The sequence below is a fragment of the Amblyomma americanum genome, chromosome 5 (genome assembly GCF_052857255.1).
Source record: "Amblyomma americanum isolate KBUSLIRL-KWMA chromosome 5, ASM5285725v1, whole genome shotgun sequence".
NCBI classification, from domain to species: Eukaryota; Metazoa; Arthropoda; class Arachnida; order Ixodida; family Ixodidae; genus Amblyomma; species Amblyomma americanum.
The window spans coordinates 27407842-27430562 of record NC_135501.1 but is presented as its reverse complement, the minus strand read 5'-3'; the positions used below and the strand labels follow the sequence as shown (position 1 = coordinate 27430562).

Genomic DNA, 22721 nt, shown 5'->3' with positions numbered 1-22721 from the left:
TGCCTGAAATGCAGATGTAATTTCTGTCGCAGTTGTGGGGAGAAATACCATGCTATTACTGACCGAAATTCGCCCGGCAAGTAGGACCGAACTTATTGCCGGCAGTCTGCTTCAGGCACTCACACCAATAAAGTGGTCATTCAGCATATCAGAGAGCGCCCTGCCAGTCACGTCTCTACTACCCACCCTCATGCTTGTAAGTACAGTTTGTCTTTTGCATCGTAGAAGACTGTTTAAACGCAACCTCAGCAAATCAGTATTTTTAATTGCATCATTGAAATGTGCCATGAAATACTGATGCCTGGCATGCGTAAGTTTGGTATTTAATCAATTCCTCAATGATTTAAACGCTTGAAGCTCTGACATATCCTTTGATTGTACGAAGTTCCAGTTTGGCCTATTTCTTATTTTAATTTGAGCTAGAAGACAGCTTGTAATCCATGGCTTCCGTGAGTTTTATTTACGCGTGACATGTACGGGAAATGTTTTTTGTACACGATTGCAACATCTGACATGAAAGCGTCATACATGGAATCAACATCAGTTTTTTCAAGAACATGAGTCCAGTCGTGGGCTTGAATATCAGTGCGAAAACTGTTCAAAGTAGTGTTGGTGATGTTTTGAAAAAGCAAGGGAGGTGAGCTGTCTGTCTTGGGGGCATATTTATCCTGAATAAATACTAGAATAGGAAAATGATCACTAATATCACATACAAGAGTTCCAGAGATCGCAGGTTTATCAACATTTGTAACAAATACATCATTTAGGGTTTGCGAGGATGATATACGTGAGGGCTCATTTATGAGGTTAATAAAGCCATATGCATCAAAAACAGACAACAGCCCAGTTCGACAGGTTGAATTGACAAGCATATCAATGTTTACAGCGCCACCAAGAAATAATCAGTACTTATTTAAAGATATGAAGTCAAGATGTTCAAGAAAACGCAAAAAAATTGCGACGTTTGCCTGTGGCGGACGATAAACCACGGTGAAAAATCTGCAAGCATCACGAACAGTCAATACCTCGTAATTTTCATTTCACTCAGAATATTCTTCGACGATATGCACGTTAAAACAATGTTTAAAAACGAGCAGCAAACCACCACCCCTTTTATGCGGACGGCAAAGTGTAAAGCTATTATAAGCCGGATGAATAAACGAACAGGAAGCTTGAGTATACCAGGTTTCGGATACCATAATAGCATCAAACTTAATATCTACAGAATTCAGCAGGAGTTCGATATCATCATGCTTAAATTTGAGCGAACGGGCATTTAAGTGAAGAAAAGACAATGTGTCATCAGGTTTTAGGCTTTTGAGGCAATTGAGCTGCACTGACATTTTGTGTATATCCTTTGTTACCTTTTGTGCAAGCAGCTAAGTCTGTACATACTTCAGTCACTGTTAGAAGATGAAGACACAACCCTAGCCTAGTCTGAAAAGATTTTATCAATGTGAGCTTCACTGAGGATTTGTACTGCCGGCATGCCATCGGCCTGCCTTGCGTAGATCTTTCCATTGCTTGTCCAAATGGACTTCCAACTGTTTTTGTACTTCTTAACAGCCATGGCTAGAAGTTTTTAAAGTGCTGGACATAGGTGCTCGTTTATATAGACGGGCTGTGAAGTGTTAAGACCGATGTTGCTGTTCGTAAAACGAGGCTTTTTCGCTTTCGCGAGGACGTTATCGCTCTTAGTGCGTGCCCGGAACTGGACGATGATGTTACTTTTATCGGGATTTCAGGTCGGCACACGATGGCAGACTTCGATGTCAGCCTCAGTAATTTGCTCTTTTATAAGATGTCCGATCTTTGCCAGAACATCAGGGACTGATTCGTGTTCAGTTTTAACCAAAACCTGTATCTCAAGGTTGTTCTTCCATGAGTATTGTTCGGAGCGGGTTAGCCGGCTTTCTAGGTATTTCAATTTGGTCACCGTCGACATGAGCCTCGTTCGAAATGCCTCGTTTTGAGTTTCCATCTGGCGGTTTTTAGCAACCTCGTCATCCAGTTTCTTTAGCTCTTCTGTTGTTGCATGCGCGAATTCAAGGCTTTGGGTTATATTCTTTTGTTCATTCTTTAGGTCCCGGATTTCACTACGCAGGTCCCTTTCCATCGACTCACGGAAAACCTTGAGTTCCTGTTTCATTTCCTATTTCATCTTGGCAAATTCAGCTTTCATCTCGTCCTTCATCTCAACAAGTGTTAACGTAAAGTCAAAACGATGCAAAGGGACAAGAACAAACAGCTGTGCAAAAACCAAGCTCCACAACACTATTTGAGGCAAAAACACTAAGTTATCCACCAGGCATTAGCGACGAAGTACAGAAAACAGGAAGGGAAAAAAACTGTACTTTCACTAACCTGGGAAATAGAAGCAAAGCGTTGCACAGGTGTGCACACGGGTCGTCGCTACTGCCAAATGTAGCAGGAGGCGATGAAGCAGTTGCTTTTGTAGCGTCAGGGACGGCGGCGTTCGGGGCGTGTCACAGCGGCAGGCGCAGTGGACACTTTCGCTGTTCGGAGGCAAACTTGATCGGCTGGGCGTCTAGGCTTGCCCAGGCGATGGACGTTGTCAGGTGCAGGCCACAACTGGGAAATAGAAGCAAAGCGTTAGGCAGGTGCGCACACGGGGCGTCGCGAACAGTGCCATGTAACCTTACAGCTACATGCTGAAATCTCGTTACATGCGCTTTTACAGACCCGAAGAACTTATTCGCAGACATTTCTGCCGGAGACAACAGCAGACCGGCGGCAATGCCCGCTCCACCCGGAGCGCCGGTGAACAAAGGCTGGCCAAGTCAAGTGAACCTCGGCACTGCGCCGTTGCTCCCCAGGGCGCAACTGGCGCAGCTGTTTTTGACGGCAGACCCGATACATCCTGTGACTTGTGGAGCCAAGCGTTAATGAAAGCCGGTAAGGTTCTTGATTATTTTGCGTTAGGCACAATTTCTTTTAATTTGTCTTTTGCGTGCATCTCCCAGGCGCATGTACGCACGCTGTACGTCGCATCTGTCGCGAGAGTTCACTCGTATTTTTGGGAACTCGCTTGGTTTGAATGAGCACTAGTAAACTGTTTCTTGCTGGTGTCGCCATTGTGGCTTTCGATTAGAATAGAACGCGCCGAAGATTTGGCGCTACAACACGCCCAATTTCAATCGCGATCGATCTTGCTTGCCGTCAAGCTGCGGTTTAGTAGTAGTTTTTTATTCGAATCAAGGAGACCCTTCTGCTGCCCTAGTGTTCGGAACACATTAAGAAGCATTCCAAAATACGAGGTGAGTCCGCCAAGGCTTCCCATCCGCCATTTTTGCCGGCTATGTTAGGTGTAAAAATAGATGAGTTCGCTGCAGGTGCTCTTGCACGAAGGACGTTTCCTCAATGCACGGGTGGTCACCACATGCACCCGCATCAAGCATAAAGACCGGAGGGAAAGGTTCTCCAGATTTCTTTAGTATATTTATTAAACAGGTCAAGTGCAAAGTGTGAGAAACGCATTTCAGTTCCGGCTATATGACGCCAGCACTGCTCTCATCGAATTCCTGCGAAAAAAATCCCACCCGACCAATTTGCAAAATAATCGTCGCAGAAGCAATAAACTCCGTGTGTCACATGATGTCCCATTTCCAGTTCGTCTAGTTTTGATTACAGCAACCATGCAGCCTGGGAACCATCTCTACAGCGGCCTTTCACACTGGCAAGCACATACTTCTGACAACCACCACCAACGAGCGATTAAAGAGCATTGCTTAGAGAAGGGAGGCAAAGAAGGTACTGGGGAAAAAAGCCACCGTCCCCTTTCCATAACTGCGATTTCGAAAGGTAATGAAAAGTGCCCCCAGTTGCAAACTGAATAACCGCCGCGGTGGCTCAGTGGTTAGGGCGCTCGACTACTGAGCCGGGGTTCCCGGGTTCGAACCCGACCGCGGCGGCTGCGTTTTTATGGAGGAAAAACGCTAAGGCGCCCGTGTGCTGTGCGATGTCAGTGCACGTTAAAGATCCCCAGGTGGTCGAAATTAATCCGGAGCCCTCCACTACGGCACCTATTTCTTCCTTTCTTCTTTCACTCCCTCCCTTATTCCTTCCCATACGGCGCGGTTCAGGTGTCCAACGATATATGAGACAGATACTGCGCCATTTCCTTTCCCCCAAAAAACCAATTATTATTATTATTATTATTGCAAACTGAAAATTGTTGTTGAGGTAAGAAAATGGCGCAGCAAATCTTTCACGCATCTCGGTGGCCGCCCGAACCAAGCTTTAAGGGAAAAGAGGAAGGTGAGAGTGAAACAAGAGAGAGAAAGAGGTGTCGTAGTAGAGTGCTGAAAAATAATTTTTACCACCAGAAGAAAGAAAAAAATCGCCACAGTGGAGCGCCACGGAATTATTTCGATTATCTGAGGGTTCGCGAAAATTAAGGGAAGTGCCACCTCTCATTCCTGGAAACGAATGCAGCGGTGAGCAAACCTCCTGCTCCCACAAGCACCTTTTGTAGGCAGAGCAGGAAGCCAGAGTCCCTGCAATTTTTCAAGTTGCCTTGTGTGGATGGAAGAAGAGCAATCAAGAAAAAAAAAGCTGCTTCAGCAGCTAACCAAACGTAGCGCAATATTGAAACATTTCATTCTTTTAGCATTCGTATATTCAGGGAGCGTATAGCTAAAAAATAGCCAAAATGGCAAACTGTCTAAAAAGTAGCCACGAAATCGGGCTACAAATTGCCCATTCTGGCAACAGTGGCAATTATGGCACGAAAAGCAACTTGATGCGACGTGACGTCGACCGCGGAGAGGGCGACGGCTCTGGGTTCGAGAGTCAACAGCCCTCTTCCGCGGACGGACCTGCCGCTTGTGTGGGAAGTGCCGTGAGGCTTTTTCTGTGCTAGCGGGTTTTTGGTGGACGGCAGAATAGCTTGGAACTATGCAGGGTGGTGTATCAGAGGCTTCAGGCTTTGCACATGTTTTGTGCGCTCAGTAAAGTGTGTGTGTGCATGTGTGTGCGCGTGTGAGTGTGTGTTTAATCAATTGGTTGCTGGGATATGACGACAATTAAGTTTATTCTCACTAATGAGATGTATGAAAGTTTGGAAACTCAAGAAGCACCAGGTGAACTTTTTTGCGGCTATTCGCATAATAGGGTCCCACTACATCATATCCCGGGAGGTTCACTTAAGCCTTTCCACAATTTTGAAAAATAGTATTTTGGAGTTTTTGCACGCGTGTTTTTACACGCGTCAGTGAACGATAGTGAATTCAACAGCTGCACTCCTTGACAGGTTTGCCACTATGCGGCTTCGCGGCCCCGACCTTTCGGCTGCAACACTGCGGTGCTCCGCTAGCACTCGCTGCAGTAAATAGTTGTCCATTTTTTCTTGCTTTTTGTTAATGTGTGGGCGACGAGCGTACGTGCTTGTGAGTGAAGGAATTCTTTTCACGCAGACATCCAGCATTGTGCGCCTTTCCCGCGTTGTCGTTGTAGTATTATCAAGTACGCGTGATAAGTTATCAAGCACGCAGGCTGATGTATAGCTTGAGCCAAGACTGTCACACGTGCCGCGTATCATGCCAGTCATGTGTCATGTGACCTTTCCGGTCTTTATAAGCCAGCAACACCCGGCAATAAACGTTCTTTGTTCTGCCACTACCCACCGGCTACGTTCCGTTACTTCAGTGGCGACGAGGATGGGATAGCTGCACGATGACAGCCAGGCCACCCGAGTTCGACGATACGACAGGTAGCTGGAGCAGTTACCGTGTTCGTTTGGAGGCTTTTTTTGAGGGCCACGGCATCACAGATCCGGGAAAAAATCGTGCGCTTCTGGTGTCGGCCCTGAGCGACAACGTGGTTTGCGTGCTTCAAGGCCAGTGCCAGTCGGAATCGGTGAACAGCTTGAGCTACGAAGTCGTCATACAGCACCTGGACAACCACTTCGACCCAAAAGCCAATGAGATTGCAGCAAGCTACGCATTCTTTATGCGGAACCAAGCGGAAGGCGAAAAGGTACGGGACTACATCACCGACTTGAGACGTCTCGCAAAGGACTGCAGTTTCGAAAAGTTTTTGGACCGCATGCTGCGGGATAGGATTGTCTGCGGAATCCGTGATGAACAAGCTCGACGACACATGTTGTCGCAGCAGAAGTTAAGCCTGGCGGAGGTAGAAGCGTTTTCTCAAGCAGCGGAAGCCGCAGAAACGAATGTCCGGGCAATGCAAGAGAGGAGCTTCAACGACAACGGTGCTGCCAACTTCGCACAGAAGCACAGGAGGAATCCGCAGAAGTCCGGACGCGGGCATGGATCCATGACAGAGTCCACGCAGTGCGGAAGGTGTGGCTCGAACCATGGTTCGGAAGTGTGCAGACACAAGAAAGCGACGTGTCACAAGTGCGGCATGAAGGGTCACCTGGCAAGGATGTGCTCCAGTGGTCGCACTAACCGCTCAGGCACCTTTGCGGTGAAGGAGCTAGACGGCAGTGACGGAAGTAGCGAGGATATTCTCTACGCTTTGGAGGCTCACAACAACAGTAGGAACTTGTCCGCACGGCCATTTGAAAGGGATTTCATCTGGGAAGGCCGAAACCTGCGCATGCTGGTAGATACAGGGTCCACTATCAGCGTCATTCCAAGAAGGGTATTCGATAATAACCGCGAATGGTGGCCGCCACTGGAGAAGACTTCACTGCGCCTGACGTGCTTCCTGGGGCCGCTGCCGGTTCTTGGCCGAGTAGCCATGAAAGTCGAATGCAGTAACACGCAAGTGGACAGCTCGCTGGTTGTAGTGGATTGCAACGGGCCTCTTTTGTGCGGCCAGAACACCATACAGGCCTTCCGTAAGGCTGGCCTGGCACTACTGGAAGAATGCGCGTCGCAGAACATGGATGGATGGATGGATGGATGGATGGATGGATGGATGGATGGATGGATGGATGGATGGATGGATGGATGGATGGATGGATGGATGGATGGATGGATGGATGGATGGATGGATGGATGGATGGATGGATGGATGGATGGATGGATACGGCTGAACCCTTTACATCGGGCGGTGGCTCAAGCCACCTAGCCATGTCTTGTGAAATTTTACTCCTGTCTTGCTTTTAGCCACCAATCAGATAACCTTCGCTTGGTTACTTCTAACCTCTTAAAATCCACTTTCCCTTCACTATCCCTAAACCCCAATGCCTAGGGTAAGTCAGCCCCGCTGCCTTCCACTGTAGGGTGAAGCCCTTTACAGAAAAGTATCAAGTGTTCAGCCGTTTCCTCCTCCTCTCCGCACGCAATGCACAAAGTGTCTATCTCCTGGTACCTGACTATACTTCTTAGTCCGCAAAACTCCAGTCCTGGCCTCAAACAACAAAGAACTTCCCCTACAATTATCATAGATATTTTCTTTGACAATTTCCTGTTTAAAGGTCCGGTATGTTTCTAGTGCCGATTTCGTCAGCATCCCTGTTTTCCACAAAGCTCTCTCTGTTCCTTTAACCTTTTTCTTAACCGATAATTGCTGATTTGCCCCCTTACTGCTGTCCAGATATTTGCTTGTCAATTTTCTAGTTCGCTTTCTCCATTTCGTGTCAACATTCTTTATATACAGGTATCTGAAAACTTTCCTAGCCCACCGCTTTTCCTCAATCCTTCTCAATCGTTCCTCAAATGCTATCTTACTGCTAGCCTCTCTGCTCTCGAAAGACGCCCATCCCATATCACCCTGTACCCCCTGATTTGGTGTATTGCCATGTGCTCCCAAAGCTAACCTCCCTACTCCCCGTTGCCTAATTTCCAGCCTTGCTTGAACATCTGGCCTCATCCACAGGACCGCATTCCCGAAGGTCAGGCTAGGGACCATCACCCCTTTCCAGATCCCTCTTACCACCTCATACCTATTGTAATTCCACAGTGCCCTATTTTTCATGACAGCTGCATTCCTACTAGCTTTATTCATTACATATTTTTCATGCTCTGTCAGATACTCAACACTGTTATTTATCCACACCCCAAGATACTTGTACTCATTCACTACCTTTAGCACGAACTCCTGTATTCTATGCTCGCCGCCCTCTTCATTAAATGTCATGACTGCAGATTTTTCCTTACTATACTTGAAGCCTAATCTATCTCCCTCTGTACTGCATATGTCTAACAACTTCTGCAGGTCTTCCTTGTTGTCAGCCATTATCACTATATCGTCCGCATATATTAGTCCCGGTAATGTCTGTTTAATCAATTCCCCTTGCTTGAAAAAAGATAGGTTGAAACCTAGTCCGCTCCCCTCTAGCTTGGCCTCCAAACCTTGCAGGTAGTACACAGTGACGCCACGACGGCGAAACTTTTGACGGAATTTCCAGAAGTTTTCGAGCAGAGTTTGGGTTGCTGTAAGGGACCACCCGTGAAACTACACAAAAAAGATGCCGCTCTACCACGCTTCCTCAAGGCTCGACCGGTGCCATACGCGCTTCGGGAAAAGGTGTCTGCAGAAATCGACCGCCATGTACACGAAGGAGTGCTTTCACCAGTGAGAGTTTCCGAGTGGGCTACGCCCGTCGTGCCCGTAGTGAAGCGAAACGGTGATATTAGGCTGTGTGGAGACTTCAAGTTAACCGTGAATCTGGCGACACACCTGGAACAGTATCCGTTGCCAAAAATTGAGGACATCTTCGCATCTCTGTATGGCGGAGAGGTGTTCACTACTTTGGATTTACGACACGCGTATAATCAACTTCCACTGGACGACGAAGCACGAAAAATGGCCGTGTTGAACACACACAAAGGGTTGTTTGCATACAACCGCCTCGCTTTCGGCATCGCATCTGCTCGAACTTTGTTCCAGCGCCGCCTTGAATCCGTTCTGCAAGGTCTTCCTCGCGTCAAGGTGTACTTGGACGACATCATTATTGCTGAAAAGGAGAACGACGATTCAACTCTCCGGCAAGTCTTCGAGCGACTGCGCGACAACGGACTCAAGTTGAACCTTGACAAATGCAGGTTCCGCGAGAAGCAAGTTACGTTCTTGGGCCACAAGATCGACGCAACTGGCTTGCACCCCCCTCAGAATATGGAAGCCATCACCGCCGCACCAAGACCAGAGACGGTGAGCCAGCTAAAATCCTTTTTGGGTTTGATCACATATTACGCAAAGTTTCTGCCGAATCTTGCAACCACGTTGGCTCCACTCTATAGGCTGTTGGCGAAAGGAGCACGGTGGCAATGGGCAGCCGAGCACGAAAAATCATTTCAGGCAGCCAAGCGCGCTATGGGGGAAGCGGAACTTCTCGTCCACTACGACCCCGAAAAGCCGTTGCGGCTTGAATGCGACGCTTCACCAGTGGGGGTCGGCGCGGTGCTGTCACACCGAATCGGGAACAAGGACCACCCCATATCGTTCCGTTCGAGAGCTCTGACGCCGGCGGAGCGGAATTATTCGCAACTGGAAAAAGAAGCGTTGGCCTTGGTGTTCGGCGTTACCAAGTTTCGAGATTACTTGTTGGCAAATCATTTCACTCTCGTGACGGATCACAAGCCACTGACCGGGCTTTTTCACCGGGAACGGCCAATTCCGCACATGGCCGCGGGAAGAATCCAGCGCTGGGCCCTGTTGCTGTCGGCTTACCATTATGATCTAGAGTACCGCCCAGGACACCCTACCCTTGCCGGGCTTGGGTGAACGAGAAGGGCAAGAATCAATGGAATACGTGCTTTATACACAGGGCCTAAATTCCATGGCCCCTTCCGCTCGGCAACTAGCGGACCTAAGCCGCTCGGACGATAAGCTTCAGCGGATCAGCGGGTGGATCTCACGCGGCTGGCCACGGCACTTATCGGCAGCACAGCAACACCTGATGCCGTACTTTTCTCGCCGTAACGAGCTCGCCGCCAGCCACGACCTAGTATACTGGGGCCATCGAGTAGTGTTGCCGGAGGCGGCGCAGCGATGCATGCTAAAGGAACTGCACAACAGTCACCCCGGTATCACAGCCATGAAGCGCACAGCTCGAGCGCTATTTTGGTATCCTGGACTAGATAGGGACATCGAATTGTTAGTTCAAAGTTGCCCTCAATGTGTTCAATGCTGGCCCATGCCAGCTGCTGAGGTTCCGTCTCCATGGCCAGCGAGCAACAAACCATGGTACAGGTTGCATGTGAATTTTGCAGGCCCCATCGATGGCTACCAAATTTTCGTTTTGGTTGACGCCGAGACAAAGTGGATGGAGGCCATACTTTTAAAGACCGCTACAGCAGAGACCACCATTCAAGTACTTGAGGGTATTTTCGCACGGTTTGGCCTACCATACTGCTTGGTATCTGATAACGAACCACAGTTCACAAGTGCCACCATGTCTAGTTTCTTGCAGGAAAGCCATGTGAAACACGTCCGAACAGCCCCATACCATCCTCAGTCAAATGGGTTGGTGGAGCGGGCCGTGCGGACTGTAAAAGAAGGGCTTCGAAAGAATTCAGCAGGGACATTGCAAGAACGACTAATCAAGTTTTTATTCCGTTATAGAACGACACCTTTGGAGCGAGGGAAATCGCCAGCGGAACTGCTGTTTGGTTTCAGTCCCAGAACCAGGCTGACGGCTTCACTCACGGACATCAAGGTCACAGAAAATGATTCCGGTGAACCTGTGCCAGCAGTGACAAAATCACCAACACGTTATCAACCAGGAAAGCCTGTATGGTCGCGCCAGTTTCGGTCTGCTCGGAAATGGATGCCTGCGACTGTGGTGTCCACGACGGGAGCGCGCATGGTTTTTCTAGAAACACCGGAGGGATCGCAGCGCCGCCAGGTGGACCAACTCAGGCCTCGGCTCGACGTGGGGTCGTCCCCTAGCAAGCCGAGCCCAGTCCGGACCCCTGACGAAGCTCAAAGTAGCTCTGAGGAGGCAGAAGATCATCAAGGTACGGAGACACGGGAAGTCCGCTCTCAAGCTGAAGACCAACCACCACGTCGCTCGACACGCCCACGGAAGCCACCGGATCGTCTCACTTACTCCAGCTTAGGGGGAAAGGATGTAGTATTATCAAGTACGCGTGATAAGTTATCAAGCACGCAGGCTGATGTATAGCTTGAGCCAAGACTGTGTCACACGTGCCGCGTATCATGCCAGTCATGTGTCATGTGACCTTTCCGGTCTTTATAAGCCAGCAACACCCGGCAATAAACGTTCTTTGTTCTGCCACTACCCACCGGCTACGTTCCGTTACTTCAGTCGTCTTTGTCGTTCCCCAGCTGAGGTGTTGTGGCCAGAAAAAACCTTTTCCCTGTGCTTGTGCGGCACAATGGAATAGTGTTCCGTTTTCCCGCGTAGAGCGCTAATTCGGTGGACGCATACCAGGGGCACTGGCGTACTATGGAGCCCGTCTGCGCATGCGCGAGCAAGGAAGCGCGTCGGAAGCGGTGTCCGGTTTACAACAACCGGAGGACCACCGCGGGGCTCTCGAGCGACTCCTTGCCTCATGGCTGGAAGCTCTTTCAGGTTACCCCGGCATTTATTCGAATCCTTTCAGATCCAGGACCATTTTTCGTTCCGGGCTTTACATTGCTTCGGTCCACTCGAGAGGCGGAGCCAGCCAGCAGGAGGAGCATGGAGATGCATTCCCCTTTTCAACGTAGCGCCGCGTCTTCATCGATTTTCCGCTTATGACGTATATTACGCTGGGGAAACCTAAGAGTGAGGAGCTCCGTTAAATATTGTTGCAGGCGATTTCTGCTTGAGTTCTCAATGTTCGTGTCAAGCAACTTCTGAACGAACAACGTGTTTGCTTCCGACAGCACTGAGTAATTTGGAGTTTTGCTTTTTCAGCGCTCGATTTTCGCGCTGCTTCGACCGAAGGTGATTAATTAACTGCGTCAATCCAGGCTGCGCCACGTTATACGCGGCAGTTACACGAGGGAAGACAATGCCCTCTTATAGGCCATTATTGTACGTGCTGAACGAAGATGACAATCGTCTAAACAAACAACATTCTAGTGAGTCATGCAGCACAGTAGCTGCGCACGAAGGAGCGTTTAAAAGCCTCCTTTAAATGCTGTTAATCAACCGAGACAATTAATCCTGCATACAACTTCTGGCCATAGCCGTGTTACGGTGCTCAACTAGGGCACTGTATTCAGCTGTTTACAAACAAACATTAAGGAACTACCGTCTGTTGAGTCCTTTTATGGTTGGCCTGCGAGGTGTCCTAAGTATATATTGACTCCGAAATAATCGCTAACCTTTGTTGCACTAAAATAAAAATTAAAATTGAGATGCGTAGAGGCCTACGTAAAGCCGACTGCACGAGAAACGCGCCTTTGAGAGAAGAATTTATTATGGTAGCATTACACCGACGTCCGTTCATATAAAATCGAGGAAGCTCGTCCAGTCATATGACGCTCGACTTCCTCTAGGCGGAGTTAAATTTTGAATAAATTTCGGCTAAAGACGTCGGTCGAAAAGAAACACTCCGAGGATGTTCTCGACTGCGGTGCGAGCGAGCTCGGGCACGCCACTTATACCGTGCGCACCGCAATCTAAGCGATCGCGGTACAAAAGGTTCCGATAAAGCAGTGCAACGTGGGTCGAGGCAGTTGTTTGCGTAAATATAACTTTTAATTTCATATGCCATGATTTCACTGTGGCCGAATCGAAGGCAGGAAATGCAACAAACAAATGTTTTGGGCGCAAGCTTCATGTCACATTGTTCATGCCTGCCCTGTCCAGCTTTGACCTTTGTTTCCCAGAAACATGTCGCGGAGGGGCGTCGACGACTTTTTCCCCCTCCCCGCTGGGGAACGGCATTCTCACCGTAGCGCTGGAAGGGTCACTCAAAAGTACTCCCCCCCCCCCCCCCCCCTCCTAGCATTGTTGCCATACAGGTGGCAAGCGCTTGCACAAGAGCAGAAGCGGATTGAATGCCTCGGCACTGTTCGCGGCCCCCAATGACTCCTGGTGGCATTAAGGCATTGTGCCGAATTCTTTCGACATTCCTTCATGTGTTCTTTTTTTTCTTTTTGGGAGCTGCATTCCTCTGTGCGTGGCTCCTGAAGAGTCTTTTTTTTCCTGTGTTGTTGTTTTTTTCATTCTTTTCCATGCGAAGGGGGCGACGGGAACGCCGCGCGCTGGCAGTTTGTCTGGAGATTTCGGTGCATGCGGTCGTGAGTGAGGTCAGCCAGGGAAGTGGTCGGCAAGGAGCCTGGGCGGAGATTCGACGCGTAGAGCGCGGCGACGGTGGTCCCGAAGACGCGAGGCCCAATTTCGCCCGTATCTGAAAGCCCCCATCAGCCCCGCGACGAGCAACCGCAGCCCGATGCTCCCTGCGACCGGACGTTGCGACTCCGCAGCTAAGCCATCGCTTCTCACCACTCACTTCAACCCTTTTATCTTTGTATTTTTGTTTTCCGTGTTTCTCGTTGTAATCCTTTGTACTGTATTTCCGTCTCGTAACATTTTTGTATAGCAATCGCCCTCATGTTTCTTTCTTTGTGTTAATTGTTGTGTTAACGTGTTCAATTGGTGCTTGTGTTATTTGCGTCACGTCAGTGTACGGCGCTACCTTGTCGGGCATATTGCAATATTTGGTTGTTGTTTGCCTAATTAAATTAATTCGCTACGTAACTTGCCTACGCCTCATGCCTCCGGTCAACGACTAATCAGGCGTGGCCCCTATCGCCGGTCAGTAGTCGAACCACAATCTTTCGCACGCGGGGTGGAGAAGTTTGTCGCTCCTCCCCCTCCGAACTTATGTTGAATTCCAATGGCAGATCCGGATCAAGTTTTTCTGCTCTGTTGGGAGCAATCGTATTCCAATGGCAAAATGGGAGTGCGAGTTGTCTGTTCCAATGGCAGATCGGGATCAGACGTCGATCCCGGATCGCTCCGTGGAGCAGCGATATTTGCTCCGCCGAAATCGACAGATTTGACCGGAACCCCGCGCGGCGTTTTACTTTCCCCCGTCCGCTTCCATGACCGGCGGCATCCTTTCTGTCGCATACGCGAACTTCCTGTTGTCGCTACAGGTGTATCCAGACGGCGGGCCACGGACTGGCCTGCGGACCGGTCACGTGGGGTGGACCGCGCGAGGCCCGGCCGGATCTGGCCGGCGACAGCGTCCACACGACGGACCAGAAGAGCAGACGACAAGGCGGGCCAAGCCTCGTGATCAGCCTGCAGCAACGCTCGTCTCACGCTTCGACATTCGGCGGCGAGAACAAGCGGAATCCGCGGCAGAGATCCGCCTAAATAACCAGCGGAAAGCTCGATCGGTACGGGACAGATTTCTGCCGCGGTAGGAAAAAGTTGCAATCCCACGGCGGCAAACATGGCGGCGCGCTTCCAAGCAGGACCGCTCGCTTCGGACTGGATTCATTGTTGTTACTGCCTTTTTTGTTGCGTTTACTGGCAATAAAAGGCGCACCCATTTCTCGCTTGGTCTCACCTCGCCAATAAGGAGACATATGAGTGAAATATTTGTTTTATTTTTTTTTTACAGTGACGAATGTGCCCCTTCTAGGCTTAAGGAGCGTACGTTTGTTGACAGAAATAGTTACCCGGCCTAACAACTAGATGGCGCCACAAGGCTGAGCGTATCCTTCCGTCTGGGTTTGCATACGCTGAGCGAAAAGTGGGAAATGTGAGAAGTGCTGTAACGTCCCGAAAAATACCTGCGATTAGCGTACAAGATAGTGCATACGCTTATGGCTCGTAGGCAGCGTCAATTTTTCTTTTCTAACCATATCTGTGCACGTCGCAAGCGCTGACGTTGCTACTAATTTCGCTCGCTCTCGCCGCCGAATGTCCAATTATGAACGAGCCATCAAGCTGTACTAAGGCTAAAAAGTAAAACGTAGCGTCGTCCGACCACGTTGACATGTTAACAGTGCAAACAAAACTACTTTCGCTGGTGCCGCCTCGACTGCCAGGAGCACCGAGCCGGCAAAGACCAGTGTGGTGTCGTTGCCAGACTCGATGTGTGCGAGTAGGCTAAAAAGTCCGTGGACAGCCGCCAGAAAAAATGCTCTCGCATTTCTCGCGCGATCCGGCCCGCGGACCATGAGCGGACCTCGCAGACCGGAAGCGAAACCCCACGTGACCGCTAGTCCGCGGGTCAAAACACGTCCGTGGTCCGTCGTCTGGATACACTCATATGTCTTCTTATTGGCGAGGTGAGACCAAGCGAGAAATGGGTGCGCCTTTTATTGCCAGTGAACGCACCAAAAAAGGCAGTAACAACGATGAATCCAGTCCGAAGTGAGCGGTCCTGCTTGGATACACCGTATCCACAAGTTAAAACACATAGTTAAAACACAAGTTAAAACAAATAATTTTCTTAACAGGATGTCAATTCCATGGCGGTCAATTCTTTGTGGCCGCTTTTTAGACCAAAATCGTTGACTTGTTTGAACCTCCTGCGCTTTCTGACGTCAGACGACGCGTACTCTCTAAGCCTAGCAGCTCTGTAAATAAGGGAGCAATCTGAAAATTTCGCGCGTTTCATCACTAGAATTTTGTGGTGCGGGCATAATCACACAAAGCGAAAGCTTCGTGCGCCTTTTGTTTGCCGTGAACGCGAAAGACAGATTCTTTCGTTAAAATTTAAGCTCGCGCTGCTTAAATTTTAACGAAAGAATATGCATAACCAACTAGCCCCGCAACGTGTTTTACTAAGCGAAAGACAGAGTGGCGGCAAGGACGAATCGCTGGTGAACCGAGAGGCCGCGCTTCGAAGGGCGCCGCCATGTTGCCTGTACTTGGAGCTATTCTTGCGCTGAAGTGCCCCCGCGGGAGCGCATGCATTTCATTGGCAAAATGGGAGGGAGTGATCTCCGCCTAAACTACGCGCTCCATTTGTGATCCGGCGGAGCGCTCTCGATCTGCCATTGGAATTCAACATTACCGAGAGTGCAGTGGTGGGCAGGTTGGCCCGATTAAATGTAACTTCGGCGCCAACCAACACAACAGCCACCCACGATATCTTGACACTCCACTACGCGCCAAAGCGCGAGCGTTTTGAGCGTCTGCTAGCTTCCCCTCGCCTATAAAACCTACACTCCTTGCATGCGAGGTGACATGCAAGGTGACGTGCAAATGCTGCAGTGTACGGACGTATCCCTGTATATTAAGGGTTCTCAGAAAGTCTAAATTAATCTAGAGCCCTCTGTACGGCACTCTGCGCGACCATCGATCATAGGTGAATATTCAGTAATTTTTCTTCATCCCATGATGTCTCAAACGATAGTCACACAGCTTGTCCTGGCGATTTTGCTTTTGCCGCTTGTAGCTTGCACTTCAGAAATGGTATTGACAAGAAATTGCACTTGTTTGAAGGAGAAATGGGTAATACACAGCCATCGCATTAATTATTTATTACAATCACACACATTTAATGTAATCGTGGTAAATAAGCACATATAGAAGGGTCAGTTTGAAATTAACACAGCAATAAAAAATGCGCCAATGTTTTATAGGAAATGTGTTAAGACAATTTTGTGTGTATGCGAGCTTAAAACGAATTTCCCTATGTGTACCCACTTTGTCCAGCGGTTTATAAATGAACCACTGCTATTGCATTTGTTTTTGCTGACGAGGAATGAGAGAAAGTCATTTCTAGATCGACTTTAATCAGTGTCACTCATTGCGCTATGCCCAAATAATTTGCAACGCGCCCGCCTCGCCGCATTTGAACGATACAAAAGTTAAAAATATAAATCTGCAAAATCCGGCAGTGGGCTGCACTAAGCGGAGTTCTCATTGGAGCTTTCTAACTGCTAACACACGTCTCATTGCACGAGTACGTTCACCTGCCAAGAGTAACCGCCACCTCTGACTTGTCTGTTTCACCTATCAGCAGCACAATCCGTCAGATCTGTCAGAAGGCGCTCCCCATCTGCTTATTTTCGTGTTGCCGCTCACGATTGGGCGATTGATATCCCATAAGAAGCGCTGGAGAAGGGCCTTTGTTCGACTGTCGACGGGCAAGTGTCATCTGTTCCAAGATAATCTTTGACTCTTTGCCTTCGCCTTCCAAAACCACCTCTACACTACAAGAAATGCCTTAGAGAAGAGCACATTGGTTTACGAGGCATCGGGTCTACAAATACGCACTACCCAATAATACAGGCGCATAGATGTGCGCCCAATGAGGTCATTTTTCAACCCAGGAAATCGTGTTCAATAAAAAAAGAAGATATAGTTGCTACGGCTTAACTTTGAGCATGCTCTAATATTTAGCCATCGCGGGCAGCTAAAAATGACTGATTAATAATACAGACGTAACACGATGTTTATTGCGCACTTATGCAACCTTTTTTTGATCTGACTTTCGGACGTTCAGGGCTGTTCACAGACAAAATCAAACCAAGCGGGAAACCCGCCTTATGTTCTCTTTTTGCATTTGCCAAGCCAACTTTTTTTCGGTGTTACTTGAGGTACGAACGCCTTTGTCGGTCACTTGTTAACTTACAGAGTATGAGAATAGACAGGTTTAGCACCGTACACTGCAACTAAGGTAACTGCTACCTTTCGGCAAATGTGGCTGAAGAAAAAGCTTTAGAGTTGGCTCAGTTGATGCGGATCCGGCTCGGGCTGGACCTGCTGCTCACCCTCGGCCCTCCGCCGCCCAGGAGTGCTCTGCTGTGCGACTCCCGCGCAGCCCTCAGCCGCCTACAATCTAACGGCCGCGGTACCCCACTAGTGCGGGAAATTCGCTCGCGCATCGAGTGCCTTGCGCATAGAGGATGTGCCGTGCGTGCACAGTGGGTGCCCGGTCACTGCGGCATCGCCGGCAACGAAGAACTTCACCACCTCGCGACCGCTGCACACCAACTACCTGCCAGCGATCTGCCCCTTGAGCTGGAGGACGTGCGTGCGGCCATCCACGACCATCTCCGAAAGCAGCACCCCGACCCACGCATCGCTGGAGGTGAGCGTATCGACAGTATCACCGGCTGTCGCGCACTTACACGGTAACAACGTGCAACGATCCTCCGCGCACACATTGGCTGCGTGTGGCCCGGGGAACGACGGGTGCGTCACGAAATCGCGACGAGTGATGTGTGTGACGGACGCGGTGCAGTGGAAACACTAGAACACCTGCAACTTCACTGTGCCGCGTTCGCCGATGCTCATCGCGATATGCTCGCGGCCAATAGGGCGCAGGGCATACTACCAGACTCCATCAAGCCGCTATTGTGGCCGCAGGGCAGTGCGCGCACTCGTGAGCGAACTTTTGTGAGCCTCTGTGCATTCCTCGAACATACGGGCTTGACGTCCCGTCTGTTCTCCGTCAGGTAGTTACACGCAGTGAACGAACGCTCCGCGTGTTCTACCTTGAACGATTAATAACTGAACGCCCCACTCCAGTTGTAGCCAACACAGTGCCTTGCGCATGTGTTTTAATTCCTCTAAAATGAACTAATCATGCGCACTACCTGGACACATTCCTTATTGTGTAAATAGTTTGTACATATTACTTCTCCCCCTATCCTCTCTTCCTGTCCCCTCACCTCTTTCATTTCATTTCTCCATTCTGCCTGCTATCCTTTATTTACGCTGCCCCAGCTCACGTGCTTCAGTATCGATGGCAGATCCGGGGGCTAGCAAAAATCTTTTCCTTTCTTTTTACTATTATTTTAATAAAAAAACCGCTACCACCACTAAGCCAACTTTTTTCGGTGCTACTTGAGGTACGAACGCCTTTGCCGGCCACTTGTTTACTTGCAGAGCATGAGAATAGAGAAGTTTAGCACCGTACACGGCAACTAAGGTAACTGCTGCCGTACGGCAAAACGTGGCTGGACAAACCTCGCAACGGTAGCAACGTCGACGCATTGCCGTATTTACCGGACGGCTGTCATGCAACGCTAAAACTGTCTACAATTTACACTCAGTGAACAATTTGCCACTTAAGCTGCTGCGGGTACGGCCCCAGGCCGGACCGGGGCGCGCATCGAGCCTGGCGCGACGGGCCCGGGTTTGATGGCACAGGGATAAGCCCGGCTTTGTGTCTCGGGTCGTGCTCGGGCCTCAGAATGTGGCCCGTGGAGTCCTCTACTTCACACTACATTTCTGTCATGCAGCAAAGCCAACCAAGCAGTCGATAGCGCTACGTTATCAACGCAAAAGCTTATGAGAGATGTCACTTGTCCGTTCTTCACATCATACGCTTATGTTGCGGCAAAGCCCACTTATCTGGTGACTGCGCAAAAAGGCGAAAAACATGGAAGGTTGCACATTGATGTTCAGTGCTACGTTCGTTAGAAAACGCCTTAGCGCATTATTGTTCACTGGTGTCTCTTGATATCACATTTTTATTCTGAAGCGCTGCAGGTGCCCTCCACCTTCTCTCCGGACACACAAAGCTGTTTGTTACTGCTTTCCTAGTACACGGAGAGTCAACATGTTCAATGTTTAAAATGAACCCTGAAACTTAGATGCTTCTGAAGCGTTTTACTGCTAAAGTAGTGCATCACGAGGTCTAACCGGCTCACCTGCTTTGTGTGAAGTTCGACCTCTAAGGTGACCATCGCGGAACCTAGTATAATAACTGCCCATGCAGAATTAAAATAAATATTGCCGCAACTGGGATACAAATCCGCGGCGGCGCGGCAAGGTCAGCTTCACTGGCCACTGAACGAGGGAACTATGCTATCGCCGCCACCTATCACGCCTGGTGTTAAACTGCAACATCCTCTCCCACTGTGCATTGCACATCTTTCTCTACTTCCATCTGCGGCGCGAACCGATCAAATCAGCTTAATCTCGATGAGAGCTTAACCTGCGTCTAGTACCGTCGCCAGACGTGCCGAGAACTCGACAAAGCAAAATCATGGGCTTTTTGTGATTTGTGATGTAGTGCTGCTGCCTTGGAAATCTTCATGGCAGATGAAGTCGAGGGTTTTTTGGCCTGAGATAAATTGTTTTAACTGGATCTAACCTGGTTTCCTCATAAGCAAAACTGCTGTTTATTTACAGTACTTTCCCTGGAACGCGACTTAGCCAGTGAAAACCCACCTGCGGGACCGGTGCCGGACCTGGCTGTCACAGCACCGGTAGCAAATAGCGCTGCAACTGCAGCACTTAGGACCACAGCAGCCCAGGTGGCCCAGAATCCACAGCGAGAGGAGACCATGCTGGATTTCGTAGTCAGCGACGAGTCGGTGACTGAAATTTTCACTGCGGACTGTAAGTCGGCCTTTTTTCACAAATTGGTCGTTACGTTTCCGCAACACCGTATGTGACTGAAAGCACCACATGAAAACAGTACGGCTTCAGCCGTTCTCGTTACGACTGCGACGCAGGAAATTATGTTATAACGTACCCGGGCTAAACGGAAGCCGCGGACTGTTTTCGAGGTTGCCATATTCTAATTAACCTTATAATAGATTGAGGCTTTCCGCTCGTTCCTGACTACTTCCCCTAAACCTGGGAGTGGCGCGACTCTAATTCCGGCGCAAATGAATTTCAAAATTTACTGTTTCTGTGACACCAGATTAGATTAACTTTACTGGTAACAATGCAAAATTTCGTTGTCACAAACGTTCAACGCCCATTAGTACCCGCTCGTCGCTTCATTCACTAAATTTTGAGGCTTGCGTTAGGGCGTAGGCATTTTAGGAAATGATTCGCAGTTGTCAGTCGCCACTGCAGTAATTCAAAGCGCGCATGGGTGTTTTTCTAGTATTGACCGTGACGCCACCGCTGCGTCAAAGGAGGCATGGTCCGTGTCCATGGACTGAGCTCCGGTTTCAGTGTGCTGTTCAGCTGTTTTAAAATTGTTCAATTCGGAATTAAAACAAAAAAAAAATCGGCGAAAACGGAGCGGAGAGTGGCGCAACTACAAGGAGGCAGCGCGTGGGTGCGCATGCTGCCCAATACAGGCCTCCCCTATCCTATCCCCCTACCACCGCTCTGGCGCCGTCTATTAGCGAGCGGCGGTAGTTTCGTTCGCTCGCCCACGGCCGGTCTCGTGGAGAGCTAGCGCTCCTCTCGCTCTTTCCCCCTCCCCTCGCGCTCGGCTACACCGACGGCGTAGTACATGCAACACGGGGAAACAGCGGGAGCGAGAACGAAAAAAAAACACTGCACTTAAAACAAATAAGCGATATTTTACAGAGATGTGCTCACGTGGTGGACTGCTGTGATAGTGGCTGGTTTCGCCGCTAGATGGCTTTATATGCGATTTTTAATGCCAAATTGAAATTAGAACTCCTCGTTTCACTGCTATTGCAGTGCTCAATTCTTATAGTTTCAGGCAGGATCTTTTCAGTTCCTCGATAATCTCATGACATGTTTTGGTCAGTGTTCGATCCCTTCAAAATAGACCCGAGCACATCTCTTCATAATAAACGTGTACTATGAATCTCTGTCGCGGCCTACCAACACAAGATCTCTGGTCAAGCCGAACTTTTTTAGAGCTTAAAGTTAACTTTGGTATTTGGAAAGTTGTAAAATGGTTCTCGTAATTTATGTTGCATTGCTGTTACCTCAAAGAAGCTCCAAAGCAGATCAAGTGTAGGGTTTTCTCAGCTACAAAGAATGTTCTTTAGGTAGCGCATAAGCAACGAAAAGCTACAGTTGCAAAATGCATTGTTCCTACTGATTCGAACCTGGTTTCAACTGCACCAGAACTTATTTGCTGCTTATCTACAGGGTGCCGTCGCTACGGCCCGGAAGCCGAAGGAAACACCTGCATCCCGCCAGCCTCAGAGCCAGGGACAAATGACACAGGAGGAGCATTTTCTTTCTTCACGGGAGTTGCACAAAACGCGCAGCTTCCGCAGCGGCGGGCATCCATGCCAGAATCCACCGACTGGCAGGATATTTAGTTATTTCCATGTGAACGGGGGTTAACTGCAGAGTGCCCACAGCAGGGCGAACCCAGAAGACCTCAACAGGTAAGCTGTCGGTCCTCTTCATAAATTCTCCATTTTGTTTTCGCAATGCACTAAATAGACACCTTTAGTTTGGCGCACGCATAGAGTTGGTACAGTGGCTGTAGAAGGAAAGCTGCCCATTGGGCCCATACAAGCTATGGAGTTGGCAACGCACGAACGCCGCCATGATACAACGGTTTTTGTGTTTGTTTCCAGATGTTTAGACCCTTTCTAAGTATGGACAAATAACTTAGTTGGATCCTGGCTACGTAGCCCTCATGAAGACTGCTGCATGCAGTGTATGTCTCCGCTGCTGTAAACAATGATAAAATCATATCGATTTGAGCATTTACGTTTGTATGCAGCGTCGTATACGTACACAGAAACTTCATATGAATGCTTTGTTTCTTCTAAATGGTTATTTGGAGGCGCGTAGCTGAGACTTTGACGCGCTTGGTGTCTATTTTTTTTTTGATGCGATATTTATTGCCTCAGGGCGTAAAAAAATATGAAATGAGAGATGAGTAAGATGCTTAAATAAATGAAAAAAGGTGGGCTGATCTGATTAAATCAAGAAATGAATGATGATATGGACCCTGTGTCCAGGCAGCATAGGAGTCCGCATTGTCCGGTGAGAGACCCACTGCCGCCAGGTGCCGAATTCTCGTCGGTTTCAGCGCCGGGCAATCCCACAACAGGTGGTGGATATCCGCCTCACAGTCTCTGATCTTGCAGACTGGACAACCGGGGCGGGGATATAAATCTTTGAAATGCGGCCACTTGCGTGTCACCGCTGGAGTTAGGGCAACTTCAACCCGTATCCTCCGAAGCGCAACCTCTTTTGCACGGGTAAGACCACAGGGGAGGGTTACCGC

At 49.2% G+C, this 22721-nt stretch overlaps 2 protein-coding genes across 2 annotated transcripts in view; both read left to right on the top strand.

The window, feature by feature from the left end:
* Nucleotides 1-5694: 5694 nt before the first annotated feature.
* On the top strand, nt 5695-8306 carry LOC144133759 (uncharacterized). The gene is made up of 2 exons (XM_077666877.1): nt 5695-6826; nt 8293-8306. The coding sequence occupies exons 1-2, from the start codon at nt 5695-5697 to the stop codon at nt 8304-8306; spliced, it is 1146 nt and encodes a 381-aa protein (XP_077523003.1).
* A 433-nt stretch (nt 8307-8739) lies between these two features.
* Nucleotides 8740-22721, top strand: part of LOC144133758 (uncharacterized) — an 85748-nt gene continuing 71766 nt past the window's right edge. Inside the window, exons 1-4 of the mRNA XM_077666876.1 lie at nt 8740-9083; nt 9730-9858; nt 10498-10892; nt 19946-20155. Of these exons, the coding sequence (XP_077523002.1) occupies nt 8740-9083; nt 9730-9858; nt 10498-10892; nt 19946-20155 (1078 nt within the window). The remainder of the gene's footprint in view (nt 9084-9729; nt 9859-10497; nt 10893-19945; nt 20156-22721) is intronic.

Coding starts and splice junctions, on each gene's coding strand:
- LOC144133759 (XM_077666877.1), top strand. CDS start 5,695: ATGACAGCCAGGCCACCCGAGTTCGACGATACGACAGGTAGCTGGAGC.